This window comes from Dreissena polymorpha, chromosome 3 (genome assembly GCF_020536995.1).
Source record: "Dreissena polymorpha isolate Duluth1 chromosome 3, UMN_Dpol_1.0, whole genome shotgun sequence".
NCBI classification, from domain to species: Eukaryota; Metazoa; Mollusca; class Bivalvia; order Myida; family Dreissenidae; genus Dreissena; species Dreissena polymorpha.
The window spans coordinates 146477414-146498770 of NC_068357.1; the positions used below are offsets into that span (position 1 = coordinate 146477414).

General features: G+C 37.6%; 1 protein-coding gene across 1 annotated transcript; it reads left to right on the plus strand.

The window, feature by feature from the left end:
• Window positions 1-27: 27 nt before the first annotated feature.
• Window positions 28-17322, plus strand: LOC127871853 (CAAX prenyl protease 2-like). The gene is made up of 9 exons (XM_052415109.1): window positions 28-189; window positions 2452-2557; window positions 5954-6034; window positions 6717-6777; window positions 10126-10184; window positions 10313-10421; window positions 11947-12018; window positions 13249-13311; window positions 16275-17322. Exons 1-9 carry the CDS (start codon window positions 71-73, stop codon window positions 16475-16477), a joined length of 873 nt encoding a protein of 290 aa, XP_052271069.1. The 5' UTR covers window positions 28-70; the 3' UTR covers window positions 16478-17322.
• The last annotated feature ends 4035 nt before the right edge of the window (window positions 17323-21357 follow it).

Below are 21357 nucleotides of genomic sequence, written 5' to 3' on the forward strand. Positions count from 1 at the left end.
AATAATAGATTGTCAAAGTCGCGCGGTTCGTAATGATAAATGCTTTTTTTGCACTGACTAATTAAAGAAAATGTCAGTCTTGTACAATCAAATTGAGAGTTATCAATCAGTATTGATATGTTTCGTTATGTCATTCATGTATGTCGGTAGTTTGTACGTTTGGAAAGATAACAACAAACAGAAAAACCGGTAAGTATTATCGTTCAAATGTGGAAGTATCGGTATCCGGCGAAATCGGTTACACTTAAGTTATAGCCAACTTCTTGTTCTCTTCTTTTCAGATACAGCACATCTTCGTAATAGAAAATATGTTTGGCGCCTATTAAATGGAGGTGCATATTGTATAAAGGTGCTCAGTTAGGTGTTAATTAAGAAGATAGTTTAATAGCAAGTTTCAACCACAGGTGGTTGTGGTGTTTATGTCGGTTTGCTCTTCAGTGGGTTCGTCTACAATTATCACAACCGCTAGCAAAGATACTATACTAGGGTACTCACATGGGCATCGACTGGAAACTCGTCAGGATGGCAGACGTCGTCCTCGGCAGTACACTCTTCGAGGGAAACACTCATCTGCTATCGTCAGCTACAACCACTGGTCCTCCTGGGAATACCTAACTCACACACAGGCTAATCCTCCAGGGCAACACACACAGTCACAAGCTGATACTTACACATCAGGCTCATATACACAGGCTCATACTTATGCTCCTGGAAATACTCGCCTCGTGAAACACGTCTGCTCACGTCACAGGAAGGAAGAGAGCATGGTCATTCCAGAGTGCTCCCAGCAGGCATCTGCTTCCATCCAATTGGCCGCACGTAACCACATCATGCAGCATGACCCAACAGCATGTCCGTGTCACAAGCCGGGTACCAAATCTGCATGGGGCGTGGCACCAGATGTCACCGGCACTACATGGTTAACGTGTGGCTGTGATAATTAGTAAAAACATATTTTTGAATGAAAAAAAAATCAAATTTTAACAAAAAATCAACTGTTTTGAAAAAAGTATTTCACTATCATAACAAGATATTCAACTCAAAATGACCCAACAATAAGGAACATCAGTTTGAACAGCTATTATTTCATCAATTGTGCAGCGATTTCCATGACCTCAGGCTCATTAAACGCTGAAATGCATTTCCTTTTTGAAATGTACATATCTTGCAATATTTTTACAAATGCTGGGCCATATTTTAAGCAATAACACGATACACAACTCTCATGACCTACTCTTGGACGATCTGAACCGATTCAAGTACGAAATATTGATATAACTTATCGGGTACTTTAGATTTTGTAGCAAAGATTTTATTTCTGTTGAATAAGAAAGGAAAATATAAACACGCTATCATCTTACATGTATCTAAGAAGAAATTCCATTTTTTGCCGAAAACTCCCCATCTTTAACTCAGACACCTAAGTTATCCCTAACCCAAATGTGAAAAGAAACACTGCTAAGTTAGCGCAATCTTGATTTCCAACCATCTGCATTATCTAGTGGCATGGTGCTAACAGAGTTACAGAAATATACTGCAATATACATGTACCTCAAAATCATACAACACATGGGGGTGACTTATCGACTATGTATGTAACCGCAATTATAACTCTTAAGTTTTCGGACACTTAAAAAATAATATTTGTTTGTGTCCTGAAATTTAGATACAAACAAATATTGTTACAATACAGGTGTTCTTAAATTTAGAGACACCCAAAATATATTGCATTGATGCTCGGTAACAGGTATGTAATGTGTATAGCGTTAATTGAGTCAACAAATGATGTGATATGCTTGTAAAATCCCATGACTTTTAGTATATATTATCCATTACTTATTTATACGTTTTACTTTAAGTTGTCAGGTGTAACTATTGTCTATTATCTGTATACATAGTTATTTACCCAATAACGCAAATGTTATGGTCCATTTCCTTAAGGCATTCTTCTGCCAGGTTTTATTACCTTAATCCTATTGTAAATCCCATGATTGAAGTGTCACCAGATAAATCTAAGTGCAACGGGGCAGAATTCTGGTGAAATAGCACTGTAACATACACTGTCAGAAAATTAAGAGTCATTCATTATAGCCATTAGGAAAAAACAACTTATGTCCAAAAATATGGAGTCACAAAAAATAATTATTTAGGCTAAAAACAGGGTTGTACGAAAATTTAGAGATTCCGTAAACTTAGACTTATTGCAGTAATTGGAGATAAAATGGGAACCAAATGTTCTATATATCAGCCATTGGCTATTCAAAATTTGATAAGAAAGTGGACAATACCAGTCCAATGTCAATTTGTTGCCCAGAGCCACCAAGTCCAGGCACTCTTAAAGTTGTAAGGACCCCCTAGATTTTCAGAGAAAGCAGCGTTTGTCACAGAAATGATTCATGGTGTATCTTGTACATGTATTATCACTATTCTGTATGTCTTTCTTTGCTTCAGTGACCATCCGGATGTTATACGACTAAGATTCATTAGTGTTACAGCCGTTTGTGTGTTAGCTATTCCGATTGTGTGGTTCTTTGGTTCGCCATCCACAAGTCCTGAGGTAAGAACCATCAAGAGATACATGTACTAATTAATTGATTTGGTTCTAACCTGTTGCTTAATGAATTGTCCTATTATAAATAACTTGAAAGTAGCGTTTCTATGTGATGATATTATTGTTGATATGCATTTATTATAACAAGAAATAAAATGTTATTAAAATCAGCTCAATATTCCATTATACATGTATATATACATAATTTATGATAATGGTTACCAAGTATAACATAAGATATCCCTGTGAGATTTATGATAATGGTCACCATGTATAACATAAGATATCCCTGTGAGATTTATGATAATGGTAACCATGTATAACATAATATTAACGCGCAGTAACAATTCACGTGCGGGTTTTTCAAATACATATTTATTTTACTGAAGATAATTAGTACAAATGACTTTGTGTACATGAAGCGTCTAAATTACAATATTTCAGACTATATTAAGTTAAGACATGTAAAAATTCAGTGTGATAATATTAATGATCACATTGATTTAATTTTTGCATACATTTTAGCTCATCTATTTTTTGAAAAAAAATTATGAGCTATTGTCATCACCTTGGCGTCGGCGTTGGCGTTGGCGTCCGGTTAAGTTTTGCGTTTAGGTCCACTTTTCTCAGAAAGTATCAATGCTATTGCATTCAAACTTGGTACACTTACTTACTATCATGAGGGGACTGGGCAGGCAAAGTTAGATAACTCTGGCGTGCATTTTGACAGAATTATGTGCCCTTTTTATACTTAGAAAATTGAAAATTTTGGTTAAGTTTTGCGTTTAGGTCCACTTTTCTCAGAAAGGATCAATGCTATTGCATTCAAACTTGGTACACTTACTTACTATCATGAGGGGACACGGCAGGCAAAGTTAGATAACTCTGGCGTGCATTTTGACAGAATTATGTGCCCTTTTTATACTTAGAAAATTGAAAATTTTGGTTAAGTTTTGCGTTTAGGTCCACTTTTCTCAGTAAGTATCAATGCTATTGCATTCAAACTTGGTACACTTACTTACTATCATGAGGGGACTGGGCAGGCAAAGTTAGATAACTCTGGCGTGCATTTTGACAGAATTATGTGCCCTTTTTATACTTAGAAAATTGAAAATTTGATTAAGTTATGTGTTTAGGTCCACTTTATTCCTACAGTATCAAAGCTATTGCTTTCATACTTGCAACACTTATGAACTATCATAAGGGGACCGTGCAGGCAAAGTTATGTAACTCTGACTGGCATTTGGACGGAATTATGGGCCCTTTATACTTAGAAAATTGAAAATTTGGTTAAGATTTATGTTTTGGTCCACTCTACCCCTAAAGTATCATAGATATTGCTTTCATACTTGGAACACTCACAAACTAAGGGTACAGTAAAAGGACAAGTTGCATAACTCTGGTTGTCATTGTTACGGAATTATGGCCCTTTTTTGACTTAGTAACTTTTAATATATGGTTAAATTTTGTGTTTCGATCCACTTCACTTCTTAAGTATCAAGGCTATTGCTTTCAAACTTCAAATACTTTCATGCTATCATGAGGTTACTGTACCTGGCAAGTTGAATTTTACCTTGACCTTTGAATGACCTTGACTCTCAAGGTCAAATTATTAAATTTTGCTAAAATTGCCATAACTTCTTTATTTATGATTAGATTTGATTGATACTTTGACGAAACTACTCTTACCTGACATACCACAATAGACTCCACCCAAACCATCCCCCGTGCCCTCCCCCCTCCCCCCCTCCGCCCTCCCCCCCCCCTAATTTTTTTTTTTTTTTTTTTAAGATCATCTCACAAATGACCACCACACCCTCACACTATACCCCCACCCCACCCCCCCACCCCACCCCCCCCCCCAATTTTTTTTTATTTTTTTTATTTTTTTTTATTTTTTTTTTTTAATCTCATCTCACAAATTACCACCACCCCCATCACAAAATAACCCCCCCACCCATTTTTTTTTTTAAAACGGTTATGTTTGAAATACCGTCCGACCATCGCACCCAAAAAATACACCCTCATCGCCAACGCCACCCCCCCACCCCCCCCCCCCCTCCCCCCGCCCCCTATTTTTTTTGTTGTTTTTTTTCGCTTTTTTGGAAGATAATGTAATAAATGTCCACAACCCCACACTATAAACCCCTCTTCACTCCACCCCTCCCTCCTTTGTGATTGAAAATGAGAGTCCCTTCACCTTGGAAAAGAAAATAGATGAGCGGTCTGCACCCGCAAGGCGGTGCTCTTGTTTATATTTTTTATTACAAATTTGATGCTTATATTACAATAGACACTGAATCTGAGAAAATCAATCATAATTCATATAAAAATGCTTTAATACTTAATTTGTAGTCCACCTAATTGTGATTAGAATATAAATAAGCTGTAAAATACTGAGAAATATAATGATAACAGTCATCATCATTGTTATGGGACAAATTGGTTTAACCACAGGCAATTTTTAGGCCCCCCTTCGAAGAAGAGGGGGTATATTGTTTTGCACATGTTGGTCGGTCAGTCGGTCCGTCCGTCGGTCCGTCAACCGAATGGTTTCGGATGATAACTCAAGAACGCTTACACCTAGGATCATGAAACTTCATAGGTACATTGATCATGACTGGCAGATGACCCCTATTGATTTTGAGGTCACTTGGTCAAAGGTCAAGGTCACAGTGACTCGTTCTTGGATGCAGTGAAGGACCACATTTGCAGATTATATTATGTACTGGTGTCGTGGGGTCTTGAAACTTCATAGGTACATTGATCATGACTGGCAGATGACCACTATTGATTTTCAGGTCACTAGGTTAAAGGTCAAGGTCACAGTGACAAAAAAAGTAATCACACAATGGCTGCCACTACAACTGACAGCCCATAATATGGGGGGCATGCATGTTTCACAAACAGCCCTTGATTATTTTTATTTTTTTCTGTGTGGAAAAGAAGACACTAGCATCAAAATCATTATTAATTTAGTTAATTATAAGTTAAAACCTTGACTTACATGCGTTTCTTACACACAAGTATACAGTATAATCTATTCACTCAAAATTGAGACCATATCACCATCATCATCATAGTTTTCTATTAAGCAAACACATCTCACAGGCAATTATTACCATGAGAAATACCGCCAGCACCAGCATCATTATTTTTGTCAACACACAAGCAATAATTATTAGCTGCCCATAGGAAATATAAGACAACACCACTAAGGTCTTAGAAATCTCATATATGGTATATGTTTTCACGCTGCTACATGTACATTATAATGGTCCTGGAGATCAACATGTACTAAATTTTGCTGGCTTATGTTTCTGTATATTTGACGTATCTCTGCCACAACTTATTGTGGAATGTCATTTGTAGCACTCAAACACAGTGTTATGTGTATTTCAGGCACATACTGTGTTAGAATGGATTGGTATACGTCTATCAGGTCTGATAACCGCCTTAGTTTTACCCTTGGTACTGACCATGGTGAGTTAACAAATTCACTCATGTTACATGATAAGAATATACATGTAGTATACATTTCTACAATTGGAAGCATTTGGTCAGATTATATTACTCATTTACTGGGTGTCTTAGCCATTATTTAGTGTAACATTCAAAAGATACTAAAACACAATTATAATAAGGTTGCAGTGGTAAAGTGCGTTTATTTGGTATATGTGGTTCTGTGGGAGTAACATCAATAACTAGTTATTCTCAAAAAAACAGAATCAAGAGTGTCTTGAGCAATAAGCCTTTGGCTTACAGCGAATAACACAGAAATATATGGTTTAAAACTAATTAAAAAAATCTTATAAATTTCAGGATGATACATTGTAAATGAATGTTACCCATATTTGTTTTTCTTTTTTTGTTCATTCCATACATTAAATTGGATACCTTTATTTTCAGGTTTATAAATTAATCAAATTTTATATGAAAGCAAGTAGTTGTTTCTTGTAAGTTTTAGTGATTTTAAAGTAAAATAGGTAGTATCAATCAGTGTTTCATAAAATCTGCTTATTTATATTACTAACATGCCATTTAAAATAATGTATAATATATATATATATATTTTAAATTTATTTATTGGCTTTCTTTAAATACTGGATTTATCTCTGATTTAGGTTATATGATGCCTGTTAACCTAGTTGTCCATACTTAACAGGTGCTGTTCATGGGGCCACTGTTCTTGCATTACATGGATGGGGTGTTCCGACTGTACCTGGGTAAGGAACTATTTTATACCATTCTCATTCTGCATTTATACTGAGAATTTCGGGGACATTTGCAAGTCTATTTTTTGTCTTAAAAACGAATTTTCATGCAAGTGGATCCTACCATGATTTATGTTATAAACTAAGATGTTATCATTTTTAAAACTTTTTTACCACCCCAATTGTTATCATTTTCAGGTTGTTGTTACTTCTCCAGCTGTAATTTTTCAAATGTCAATCTTGCAAACGATTTCATTATTATATATAGGGGTTCAAAATGTTATATATTTCAGTATTTCTGTAAGAAAAAATGATTACTTGCTGTTTTTATTATGCCCCCCTTCGAAGAAGATGGGGTTTATTGCTTTGCACATGTCGGTCGGTCGGTCCGTCCGCCCACCAAGTGGTTTCTGGATGATAACTCAAGAACGCTTGGGCCTAGGATCATGAAACTTCATAGGTACATTGATCATGACTCGCAGATGACCCCTATTGATTTTGAGGTCACTAGGTCAAAGGTCAAGGTCACGGTGACCCGAAATAGTAAAATGGTTTCCGGATGATAACTCAAGAACGCTTATGCCTAGGATCATGAAACTTGATAAGAAGATTGATCATGACTCGCAGGTGACCCCTATTGATTTTCAGGTCACTAGCTCAAAGGTCAAGGTCACAGTGACCCGAAATAGTAAAATGGTTTCCGGATGATAACTCAAGAACGCTTAGGCCTAGGACCATGAAACTTAATAGGTAGATGGATCATGACTCGCAGATGACCCCTATTGATTTTCAGGTCATTAGGTCAAAGGTCAAGGTCACAGTGACCCGAAATAGTAAAATGGTTTCCGGATAATAACTCAAGAACGCTTATGCCTAGGATCATGAAACTTTGTAGGTAGCTTGATAATGACTGGCAGATAACCCCTATTGATTTTCAGGTCACTAGGTCAAAGGTCAAGGTCACGGTGACCCGAAATAGTAAAATGGTTTCTGGATGATAACTTAAGAACTCTTATGCCTAGGATCATGAAACTTCATAGGTACATTGATCATGACTCGCAGATGACCCCTATTGATTTTCAGGTCACTAGGTCAAAGGTCAAGGTCACGGTGACCCGAAATAGTAAAATGATTTCAGGATGATAACTCAAGAACGCTTATGCCTAGGATCATGAAACTTGATAGGTAGATTGATCATGACCTGCAGTTGGCCGCTATTGATTTTCAGGTCACTATATCAAAGGTCAAGGTCACGGTGACCTGAAATAGTAAAATGGTTTCCGGATGATAACTCAAGAACGCTTATGCATATGATCATGAAACTTCATAGGTACATTGATCATGACTCGCAGATGACCCCTATCGATTTTGAGGTCACTAGGTCAAAGGTCAAGTTCACGGTGACCCGAAATAATAAAATGGTTTACGGATGATAACTGAAGAACGCTTATTCCTAGGATCATGAAACTTGATAGGTAGATTGATCATGACTTGCAGATGACTCCTATTGATTTTCAGGTCACTAGCTCAAAGGTCACGGTGACCCGAAATAGTAAAATGGTTTCCGGATGATAACTCAAGAACGCTTATGGCTAGGATCATGAAACTTCATAGGTACATTGATCATGACTGGCAGATGACCCCTATTGAATTTCAGGTCACTAGGTCAAAGGTCAAGGTCAAAGTGACAAAAAACATATTCACACAATGGCTGTCACTACAATGGAGAGCCCATATGGGGGGCATGCATGTTTTACAAACAGCCCTTGTTCAATCAAACTTACTGTTTCACACCAAGACTAAGGGGTAACTATACCCATATTAATAACTCACCCTATTAATCAGATTCATGTATTCAAGATATTGTAATTTAAGAAAAACTATATTTCCCTTCCACTTCCATATTGAGCAGAGCACTATCATGTTCAAACATAACCATTATATGCTTCATGATATATGATCCTCAAGTTAAGATTCGTATTTTAGTAAGTTATAACAATCTTGTTAAGATAATTATAGAGGAGTTATTTGTCAATGTTTTATCCTGCCAAAAGGTAATTTCGTGGACAATTATATATCAGAAAACAAATTCTTTATCGATTTTCATTGTGCACTACTAGTTTTTCATGATAATAACATTCACATTAACCCACTTTACACTTATTATAGGAGAAAAACACAATTTAAAGCCCAACTTTTAGTGTGGCTCATTACATACCAGTTACAAACCAGTGTGTTTTTTATGCCCCCGGTAGGGTGGCATATAGCAGTTAAACTGTCCGTCAGTCAGTATGTCAGTATGTGTGTATGTCAGTATGTGTGTATGTCAGTATGTGTGTATGTCAGTATGTCCGTCCGTCCGGAAAAAAACTTTAACGCTGGCCATAACTTTTTCACTATTGAAGATAGCAACTTGATATTTGGCATGCATGTGTATCTCATGGAGCTGAACATTTTGAGTGGTGAAAGGTGAAGGTGAAGGTCAAGGTCATCCTTCAAGGTCAAATGTCAAATATATGGCGTCTGTCCATCCAAAAACTTTAACATTGGCCATAACTTTTTCAATATTGAAGATAGCAACTTGATAGTTGGCATGCATGTTTATCTCATGAAGCTGCACATTTTGAGTGGTGGAAGTTCAAGGTCAAGGTTATCCTTCAAAGTCAAAGGTCAACAACAAAAATTTAAAGCGGCATTCTCATAAAGCTGCACATTTCGAGTGGTTGAAGTTCAAGGTCAAGGTCATCCTTCAAGGTCATCCTTCAAGGTCAAAGGTCAAAAAAATATTATTTGTTTTTTTTTCAAAGCGGCATTCTCATGAAGCTGCACATTTTGAGTGGTGGAAGTTCAAGGTTTAGGTCATCCTTCATGGTCAAAGGTCACAATTTTTTTTTTTTATTTCAAAGCGGCGCAATAGGGGACATTGTGTTTCTTACAAACACATCTCTTGATTCTTTCAAAATCGCGCAGGTATTTGACCCCATTCTGTATGGAAGTATATATTTTTCCTAAAAATGTAAGGACCTAAGAATTCACAGTTGAAGGTTTACAAAAATATATTATTTTTGTTAATTTCAAACTTTTAGTTAATCTCCCATCCAGCTCAACATATTACACCTCAGTATATATAATATTGAAACACTTTTATTCTCAAATTTGAAGCATTTGTTAGCAAAACAACAACAACACTAATTTCTTAATTGTCGTCAAAACACCACGATTTGTCCCAATCCAAAGGGACCTTGCAAAAAAAAAAGCAACCTCCAATACTACAAAAAGGTATAGAATGTCATTTTTTTTGTGATCCTCTGTTTTCATAACAGTGAATCAAATAGTGAAAGACCATATTTTCCATTACAGAACCACAGTACTGGATCAAGAGCAGTAAAAACTACATCTGGCTGCGAAATCACGTTGCCGTGAGTAATCTGCCCTTGTTACCAGGGTCACGATCATGTTGTCGCGCAACTTCCATGTATCTCTATATTTACTTCAGACATTTAAATAAAACTTTACACATGTGTTCAGGATCTTTCCAATATTTCAGGCCCCTATCTCAGAGGAGTTTATTTTCCGTGCCTGCATGTTGCCGTTTCTAGTCCCGCAGTTCGGAGAAGGCTGGTCGATCATCTTGTGTCCGCTGTTCTTTGGAGTCGGTGAGTTATTTCATGCTCTATCTAGAGATTTAAAGAAGGATGAAATCCATTAAATTTATTAAACAATTAATTAAGAGTAGGGGAATTTCAGTTAAGTAATCTGCCTTAAATTGGATTAAATTTGCATTTATATTCTATTGTATTTTATAGTAAGTTGTATTTATGGTATTATATAGTTTGGGACAGAACTAAAAGTAAGACAAACAGTTGTATATATGGTATTATATAGATTGGGACAGAACTAAAAGTACGACAAACAAATGTTGATAGAAGTCACATACCTTTTTAGCTTGACTAGGTGAGAAGCGAGAGTTTCTACCCCTGGGCTAGTCGAACAGCCACTGATCATATTTAAACTCACATTGAATATTTGAGAAATCAAGGCCGACATATTGTTGTTGTTTTTATACGCCCGTATAAAATACGGGACGTATTATGTGAAACCCCTTGGCGGCGGGCGGGCGGCGGGCGGCGGGCGGGCGGCGGGCGGCGGGCGGAAGGCATCACTTTGTCCGGACTCTAATTCAAATTGTATTCATCCGATCTTCACCAAACTTGGTCAGCAGTTGCATCTAGTTGATATCTAGGCCAAGTTCGAATATGGGTCATGCCGGGTCAAAAACTAGGTCATAGGGTCAATAAGTGCATTTTCAAAGGGGCCACTTTGTCCGGACTCTATTTCAAATTGTATTCATCCGATCTTCACCAAACTTGGTCAGCAGTTGCATCTAGTTGATATCTAGGCCAAGTTCGAATATGGGTCATGCCGGGTCAAAAACTAGGTCATAGGGTCAATAAGTGCATTTTCAAAGGGGCCACTTTGTCCGGACTCTATTTCAAATTGTATTCATCCGATCTTCACCAAACTTGGTCAGCAGTTGCATCTAGTTGATATATAGGCCAAGTTCGAATATGGGTCATGCCGGGTCAAAAACTAGGTCATAGGGTCAATTAGTGCATTTTCAACGGCGCCACTTTGTCCGGACTCTAATTCAAATTGTATTCATCCGATCTTCACCAAATTTGGTCAGAAGTTGTGTCTAGATGATATGTAGGTCAAGTTCAAATATGGGTCATGCCGGGTCAAAAAACTAGGTCACGAGGTTACTTAGTGCATTTCAAGCATTTAGCATGGTGTCCGCTCTCTAATTGAAGTAGTTTTCATCTGATCTTCACCTAATTTGGTCAGAAGTTGTGTCTAGATGATATGTAGGTCAAGTTCGAACATGGGTCATGCCGGGTCAAAAACGAGGTCACATAGTGCATTTCAAGCATTAAGCATGTTGTCCGCTCTTTAATTGAAGTAGTTTTCATCTGATCTTCACCAAATTTAGTCAGATGTTACATCTAAGTGATATCTAGGTCAAGTTCAAATATGGGTCATGCCGGGTCAATAACTAGGTCTTGAGGACACTTTCAAGCATTGAGCATGGTGTCCAAAACCTTCGAACGGGCGTATCTTGTGACAGTTTGGCACTCTTGTTTAATGACTGAATAACTTCATTTTCGGTACATGTTGTTGCAGCCCACCTTCACCACCTGATAGAGAGAGTGACCCATCAGAACGAGGAAGTAAAAGACGCACTCAAGAAGTCCCGTAAGAACTTAATGTTTTTATGCTATAGCTTTAGTGATATCACCGTAAGAACTTAATGTTTTTGTGCAATAGCTTTAGTAATATCACCGTAAGAACTGAATGTTTTTGTGCAATAGCTTTAGTGATATCAGCTTTTTATCATTACAATCCCTGCCTATATGAGTCTAAATCAAGGCTTTCTAGCGTATCTTACATTAATGGAATCTTGTATTGGAACGCCAATTTAAGAATGCTTTTAGTACAAGGAAAACCGATTTACCCAATCAACAATGAGACCATTTAAAGAAATGTAATCAAAATTGGTTGGGATTCAGATTGTCATTTTAAGTTTAAAAATCGGATGAAATTGGTAAACCAGCGATTACTAACTTATGAGGGTTTAAATAAATCACAGGCACTCAGCATTAGTTGCTACCCCCCCCCCCCCACCTGCTGCTACCCCTCTCCCTCCCAGCTGCAACCCCCTCCCACAACCCTCAAAACTGCCCATTTGTCATACACAATAACAAAACAAACAAAAAGGTTATATATTTATATATAATATATAAGTTTAAAAGTTATTGTGTAAAACAAATAGAAAATATGAGGGTTTTGGGTAGGCGAAGCACCTGGGGGGGTAGCAGCCAATGCAGAGTGCCTCAAAATGGTCACCAGAGTGATACATCCCAGCAGGCCTTGACTACCTTTGTTCTGCATTCCACCAGACAATGACTACTTTAGATATACATTCATTCAGACCTTTGATTCATAGTAACTCCAGGTAGGTTTACAATGTGGTGGTGTTATCCCATTCCCACTCAGAAGCAAAGTGAAAATGGCTATGTGCAAACAGCATAAAACCAGACAATCCTGCAAGTAACTCGCAGTCTGTTCAGGTTGTATGCTGTTTGCTAATCATCAGTATCAAAGGGTTATAAATGATGCCTTTAAATCTTTAATCTAGTAAAAAGGTCTTTTATTAAATTTAACTGTCTAAGGGACTACAAATGCGTCAATATACATATCTAAGTGGAAACGGGTTAATAAAAGACTGATCTCTCTGTGACTGTGACTGTTAGAGAGTATGATATGATGGTGCATGAACTCAAAAGTAAAGGGAGGGGGGATTGGTGTTTCAGCCATTGGATGCATGTTTTTGTTTTACTTTCTCACAGAGTAAACACATGGAATAAAGTTCAGATTTTCTATTGGTAACTTCATGTTTAAAAAAAGCTTCCTGATTTGTTTCAGTGTTTCAGATGGCTTACACTACAGTGTTTGGGGCATACTCAGCATTTCTCTTCATAAGAACAGGTATGCTTTCACTGTTCCAAGGTTGTGATCCCAGATTCAATCAAGTTGTATTTTCAATTTCCTGTTTTATTTATTTTCCTGTATTGGATAGGCAATAGGTAGTTACACAACCACTTCTTCAACTGTTGTGTTTTTAAACTGTGATTTAAGTATTGTTAAGCAACAACAGTGACCCCAGGTATGTTCCATGTCATGCTAAAGTGGGTCCTGTTTGATAGGCGGCAAGCATAGCTCAACAACAGCCTGCCACTTGGGGCAGTCTGGTCAGAAGCCACCCTGTCTCCCAACCAGACCAGGAAACCTTGCAAGTCTTTATAATGGACAGGGTAGATGCTGACCAGACTGCCCAAATACACATTCTGGTCTTGAGCTACAATGGGTGCATATTTCTTATGACTATTTTTTGCATGATGAGGCTAATATGTGTCTTGTTCTGAGAAAATTGGGCTTAATGCATGGGCGTAAAGTGTCGTCCCAGATTAGCCTGTGCAGTCCGCACAGGCTAATCAGGGACGACACTTTCCGCCTAAACTTGATTTTCGGCAAGGAGGGACTTCCTTGAAACTAAAAATACCATAAAAGCGGAAAGTATCGTCCCTGATTAGCCTGTGCGGACTGCACAGGCTAATCTGGAATGACACTTTACGCACATGCATTATGCCCAGTTTTCTCAGAACAAGACACATATATCCTTTTTAGCTCATCTATTTTTTGAAAAAAAATTATGAGCTATTGTCATCACCTTGGCGTCGGCGTCGGCGTCCGGTTAAGTTTTGCGTTTAGGTCCACTTTTCTCAGAAAGTATCAATGCTATTGCATTCAAACTTGGTACACTTACTTACTATCATGAGGGGACTGGGCAGGCAAAGTTAGATAACTCTGGCGTGCATTTTGACAGAATAATGTGCCCTTTTTATACTTAGAAAATGAAAAATTTTGGTTAAGTTTTGTGTTTAGGTCCATTTTATTCCTTAAGTATTTAAGCTATTGCTTTCATACTTGCAACACTTACTAACTATCATAAGGGGACTGTGCAGGCAAAGTAATGTAACTCTGACTGGCATTTTGACAGAATTATGTGCCCTTTTTATACTTAGAAAATCGAAAATTTGGTTAAGTTTTGTGTTTAGGTCCACTTAATTCCTACAGTATCAAAGCTATTGCTTTCATACTTGCAACACTTATTAACTATCACAAGGGGACTGTGCAGGCAAAGTTATGTAACTCTGACTGGCATTTGGATGGAATTATGGGCCCTTTATACTTAGAAAATTGAAAATTTGGTTAAGTTTTGTGTTTTGGTCCACTTTACCCCTAAACTTTAATAGATATTGCTTTCATACTTGGAACAATCGCAAACTATCATAAGGGTACAGTAAAAGGACAAGTTGCATAAATCTGGTTGTCATTTTTACGGAATTATGGCCCTTTTTTGACTTAGTAACTTTGAATATATGGTTAAATTTTGTGTTTCGATCCACTTAACTTCTAAAGTATCAAGGCTATTGCTTTCAAACTTCAAATACGTTAATGCTATCATGAGGTTACTGTACCTGGCAAGTTGAATTTTACCTTGACCTTTGAATGACCTTGACTCTCAAGGTCAAATTATTAAATTTTGCTAAAAATGCCATAACTTCTTTATTTATGATTAGATTTGATTGATACTTTGACAAAACTACTCTTACCTAACCTACCACAATAGACTCCACCCAAACCATCCCCCATGCCCTCCCCCCTCCCCTCCCCTCTCCCCCCCCCCCCCCCCCCGAATCCCCCCCCTATTTTTTATTTTTTTTTAAGATCATCTCACAAATGACCACCACACCCTCACACTATACTATACCCCCCCCTACCCCACCCCCCCCAAATTGTTTTTTTTTAAACGGTTAAAAAACACAAATTTTTATTTTAATTATTTTATGTTAGAAATACCGTCCAACCATCGCACCCAAGAATACCCCCCCCCCCTCCCCCCCTCCCCCCCTCCCCCTCCCCCCCGAATCCCCCCATATTTTTTTTTTTTAAGATCATCTCACAAATGACCACCACACCCTCATACTACTATACCCCCCCCGAATCCCCGCCCCGAATCCCCCCCCCCCCGAATTCCCCCCCCTATTTTTTTTTTTTTTTTTTTTAAGATCATCTCACAATGACCCACCACACCCTCACACTATACTATAACCCCCCACCCCACCCCCCCCCAATTTTTTTTTTTTCGAAACGGTTAAAATACACAAATAATTACTTTGATTAATTTATGTTTGGAAATACCGTCCAAGCATCGCACCACAAGAATAACCAACCCTCACACCTTCCCCCCCCTCCCCCCCCCCCCCCCCCCCCCCCCCCCCCCCCCCCCCCCCCCCCCCCCCCCCCCCCCCCCCCACCCCCCCCCCCCCCTAAATTTTTTTTTTTTTTTTTTTTTTTTTTTTTTTAAGATCATCTCAGAAATGACCACCACACCCTCACACTATACCCCCCCCCCACCCCACCCCTCCCCCAATTTTTTTTTGAAACGGTTAAAAAACACAAATATTTATTTTTATTAATTTATGTTTGTTATTCCGTCCAACCATGGCACCCAAGAATTCCCCCCACCCACCTCCCCCCCCCCCCCCCCCCCCCCCCGAATTTTTTTTTTGCATTTTTTTCCGCATTTTTGGAAGAAAATGTAATAAATGTCCACGCCCCCACACTATACACCCCTCTTCACTCCACCCCTCCCTCCTTTGTGATTGAAAATGAGAGTCCCTTCACCTTTAAAAAGAAAATAGATGAGTGGTCTGCTACCGCAAGGCAGTGCTCTTGTTTAGTTCATATTCAAAGTACACCACTAGAACATTACTGTTATTCATCGACACATCTGTATGCATAGGGTCCTTAAGGGTCTGCTTTCAACCAGCTTCATTAAAATGCAAGGTTCTTATTAATAAAGTGTCCTCTTGTTACATTTGCAGGTCATCTGATAGCTCCAATACTCGCCCATGCATTCTGCAATCACATGGGTTTTCCCGCCTTTAACGAGGTCTTCGCATACGAAGACAAGAGAATTAGAAGAAAAATCATGGCCGCTTTTGTAGCTGGGCTACTGCTATGGATGTACCTCCTCTTTCCACTTACCGCTCCATTCCTTTACTCTAATGATGTTTATCATTATTGATGGAACTGTTATTAGTTATAGCATTATAGAATTTGCATTTAGTTTGTTTTGTTTCATAGCACTGCCATATCTATATGAATAGTGTATGGTTACCTTGGCGTATGGTGTCCGCCTGGAGACCGAGAGGTCACATGTTTGATCCTCACTGCGGGAGCATTCTTTAGATCTCCCCGTATGACATCAAGTACTGACTCTATCAAGGACATGGACTACAGAGTGTTTCAATAAGATTTAGGTATTTGATGCAATCAGCATATTTTCAAACAATGTTTTATTATTTTTAGCTCGACTATTATATATGTCATATATATAGTGGAGCTATCCTACTCACCCCGGCGTTCCCGTTAGCATTCCCGTTAGCGTTAGCGTGCAAATGTTAAAGTTTGCGTACTACCCCAAATATGTCCTTTGACATATTGCTTTTATATTTTGCATACTTCTTTACCAACATGATACCAATCTATAAACAAGAGCAGACAACTGTATCAAGCATTTTGACAGAATTATTGTCCCTTTTATACTTAGAATATGCATATTATTGATAAATCTATGTTAAAGTTTGCGTACCACCTAAAATAATTTCTATGTCCTTTGACATATTGCTTTCATATTTTGCATACTTCTTTACAAACATGATTCCAATCTATAAACAAGAGCAGACAACTGTATCAAGCATTTTGACAGAATTATGGCCCCTTTTATACTTAGATAATTGAACATTTTGCTCAAATTGCCATAACTTCTTTATTTATGATCACATTTGATTCATACTTTGACAAAACAACACTTACCTGACATACCACAATGCACTTCACCCAAACCATCCCCCCATGCCCCACCCCAGAATCCCCCCCCCCCCCCTTATTTTTGAAAGATCATCTATTAAATGACCACACACCCACAGTATTCCCCCCCCCCCCCTCCTCTCCATGATGGCTTATGTTATACTGTCAAGCACTCGAATAGTCGAGGGCGCTGTCCTCTGACGGCTCTTGTTTATTGACACATTACCTTAAAAGGCATTATTTTAATTATCCCCCGCAAAAGGCAGATGGATATAGAAAATTAGAATTGGCGCTGTCTGTCCGTCTGTCACAAAACTTATCAGGGCTATGTCTCAGAAACTGTATAAGATATCAACATGAAAACTTCATTGGTGTATAGATATCAATCAGGAGAAGTGTCATGCACAAGAACCATAACCCTACACTTTTAAAATAAAATTTATTGCTCTTTGTTTTTTTATGATGTAACTTTTCAGGGTTTTGTCTCAGATATGATTTAATATTTCACCATTAAACTTCATGGGTGTGTATAAATCAATGTGAAGAAGTGCCATTCACAATAACAATTACCCTACACTTTCTTAAATAAGAGTTATTGCCCTTTGTTGTTTTTGTATGATGTAGCTTTTCAGGGCTATATCTCACATACACTACAACGGTTCAACATGAAACTTCATGTGTGTATAGATATCGATGAGGAGAAATGCAATGCATATTAACAATTGCCCTACTTTAAATTATTTTTTAAGATTATATCGTATACCAAGGGATTTGCCCCCATCCACAAACAATTTATTTTCAGGAGATATCAATTCAACAAATTTTCTTGTTACCCATTCAGGCCTTTTTCTGCCTATCTCACGGGTCCGATAGTCTCAGACCCATTCCCAATGCCAAATATGCATATTTTTTCCCAATTCTCAAAAAAATCCTTATTTACGAGGGAAATTCCGACCAAAATGACTGAAGCTGAAAAATGTGTTTCCCAGTAGGTACTGTATTTTAAATAACCGTGTGCCGTGTTTAAGTGTGCCAATGAGAATACCCCGTAAAAACGTCATTGTATCAATGTTCCATAATGCAATTTTTGCGACCTTGACACTTCAGACAAATGGCGGCCGGTTGTGTTAAGCAATTCTTAAGACACAATTTCGGTCAGAATTTGCTTTCAAATATTGAAGTGCTCAATTGTTCAGAATTATCGATTTTGTCGATGAAAATTCTTCCCAATTTGAAAGATTTCGCGACTCGAAAAATCCCAATTTTGCTAGGTACTTTTTCCCAAAATAGACAGAAAAAGGCCTGCCATTAAAGGTTTAAGCAGTAAGGCCCAGCTCATACATTTTGTCTATACTTTTGGGTTAAAGGCTATGTTGATATTGAAACTTAAGAAGCCATTCAAATAGTACTGTTTACTGATATATTCCACAGTGAATTCGAGGTCATATTTTATTTGTATATTGTTTGTTTGGGTGTTTAGATGGATTTTCGTTGTTATGCTCCCCTAAAAAAAATTGGGGGGAGCATATAGTCGCCGCTTCATCTGTCTGTCCGTCCGTGTTTCCGTCCGTCCATGCACATTTTTTGTCCGGGCTATTTCTCAGCAACTAATGACTGGAATTCAATGAAACTTTATGGGAAGCTTCACTACCAAGAGGAGATGTGCATATTATCAGCGGGTTCTGGTCGGATGATTTTTCACAGAGTGATGGCCCTTTGAAATTTTCCATTAACTGTACATATAGTGCAATTCTTGTCTGGGCTATTTCTCAGCAATTAATGACTGGAATTCAATGAAACTTTATGGGAAGCTTCACTACCAAGAGGAGATGTGCATATCATCAGCCGGTTCTCGTCGGATGATTTTTCACAGAGTTATTGCCCTTTGAAATTTTGCATTGTACATATAGTGCAATTCTTGTCCGAGCTATTTCTCAGCAACTTATTACGGGAATTCAATGAAACTTTATGGGAAGCTTCACTACCAAGAGGAAATGTGCATATTATCAGCCTGTTCTTGTCGGATGATTTTTTCACAGAGTTATGGCCCTTTTAAATTTTCCATTGTACATATAGTGCAATTCTTGTCCGAGCTATTTCTCAGCAACTTATCACTGGAATTCAATGAAACTTTATGGGAAGCTTCACTACCATGAGGAGATGTGCATATTATCAGCCTGTTCTCGTCGGATGATTTTTTCACAGAGTTATGGCCCTTTTAAATTTTCTATAAACTGTACATTAGTGCAATTCTTGTCTAGGCTATTTCTCCCCAACTACTGATTGGAAGACAATGAAGCTTTATGGGAAGCTTAACTACTTTGAGGAGATGCGCATGTTATTAGTGGGTTCTGGGTAGATTATTTATTTAAGAGAGTTATGGCCCTTTGAAATTTTTAAGTTGCTAAACCATCCATCGTATTATTTTGTCCAAAGTTATGCCTCTCAAGACGTTTCCTTTTATCTGAATATATAGTGCAATATTGTGCCAAAAAAACCTTTGGGGAGCATCACCCGTCTCCGACGGTTTCTTGTTTTTAATAGTTCTTCAGTCATTGCACAGCCATCAGGCATCTAATTCACACTTTTCCTGATTTACCAGTACTGATTGTAAATACTTGTGTTAGTAACTAACATCAGCCCTACTCGAATCAGACATAGAGTGAGATATGTTGTAGAATTGATTTTATGACATGCATGTTAGCTGTTCTGTGTCTGGCCTGGGGATGGATGGAACCTGGCCCAACACATAATTGTTTGTATATATTTTTTTTTTGGGGGGGGGGGGGCTAGAGGCTAAAAATAATATTTAAAAAAATGTTTTTGTTGGATTGCAACATAGTACATGGTACTGGCTTGTTTTTATTAGAAATTTAAAATCTTTTTTTTTTTCAAATTTATTATACATCTTGTGTCAAAGTAATGGGGGTATACTGAATTCTCCACAGGTGCCCATCTGTCGAATGTACAAACTTCTATGACAATGTACTCTTAAGTGTGTATTCAAACTTCATTGGATTGCCCTTATGATATGTACCGGTAGTTGTGCATGTGCAATTTTTATTATAAATCTTAAATTCCTCATGTTATGCCCGCTGGGAAGTGTTCATGTCAACCACTGTGACAATGTCTGGTCACTCCCATAGACGTACATGAATGGAAGGACTAGAATGATTGGAGCCTTAATCTGGAAAAATGGGGCGCAATGCAGGCCTTTACAAGAGACTTCCTTTAAATAAAAATTTCATAAAAGCGGAAATTGTCATCCCTCATCTAGCATGATACTGTATTCGCATGCATTATAAGCACCCCTTCCCAAAGCTAGGATAAGTTCTATGGTTGTTGATGGTTTTTTTTTGGGGGGGGGATGCTTGTTCAGAGTCCTCACATGTTGTTAAAATAATTTAAAGCAGAGAAATTCTCATGTCATGTAGTGTATAAAGCAGTGTAAATGGAATCATATTTACATAGATGGCAGCCTGAGTTGACTTTTACCAAGCATCTTATTAAATTCTGAGCTTAGTATCGTCTCAAGTTTTAATATTTTAAGTACAATCTTCCATGGGATATCCTTTATTTTCTGCTTACAAAATAATAACATCCTTTTGCAATATTAATTTGTTCAAAACAGTTTAATGTAAAATGAACTATACATGAAATGACCAATATGTTGAGGAATTTTATACATGTACTGTATTTGCTTTTGTTCTTATTTTATTTTCGTTTTGATTACATGTTGTTGTTGCATATTTATTATCTGCTTTTGTATTTTTGTGTATTTTTTCAAAATTCCATTTTTTTTCATTGGCAATTGCAGTTAAGAATATTGATATTTTTAGATATTTTCTTGACCTATAAAAAAGGAGTTATACATAGCCAATTGTTGCAAACTCTGAAATAAAAAACTTAAATAGCAATAATTCAAAGTCGCTTGATATTGTATTTATCTGAAGTTACCATCACAGTTTGTAATTACTGTTACCAGAATACTGATATTAGGATGCGTTTACCGGTACCTTTGTTAACCATTCAGTGGTTATTTTCGCACACACCTCAGTTTCACATTTTAATGTTTTTATTTTTAACAATGCATTT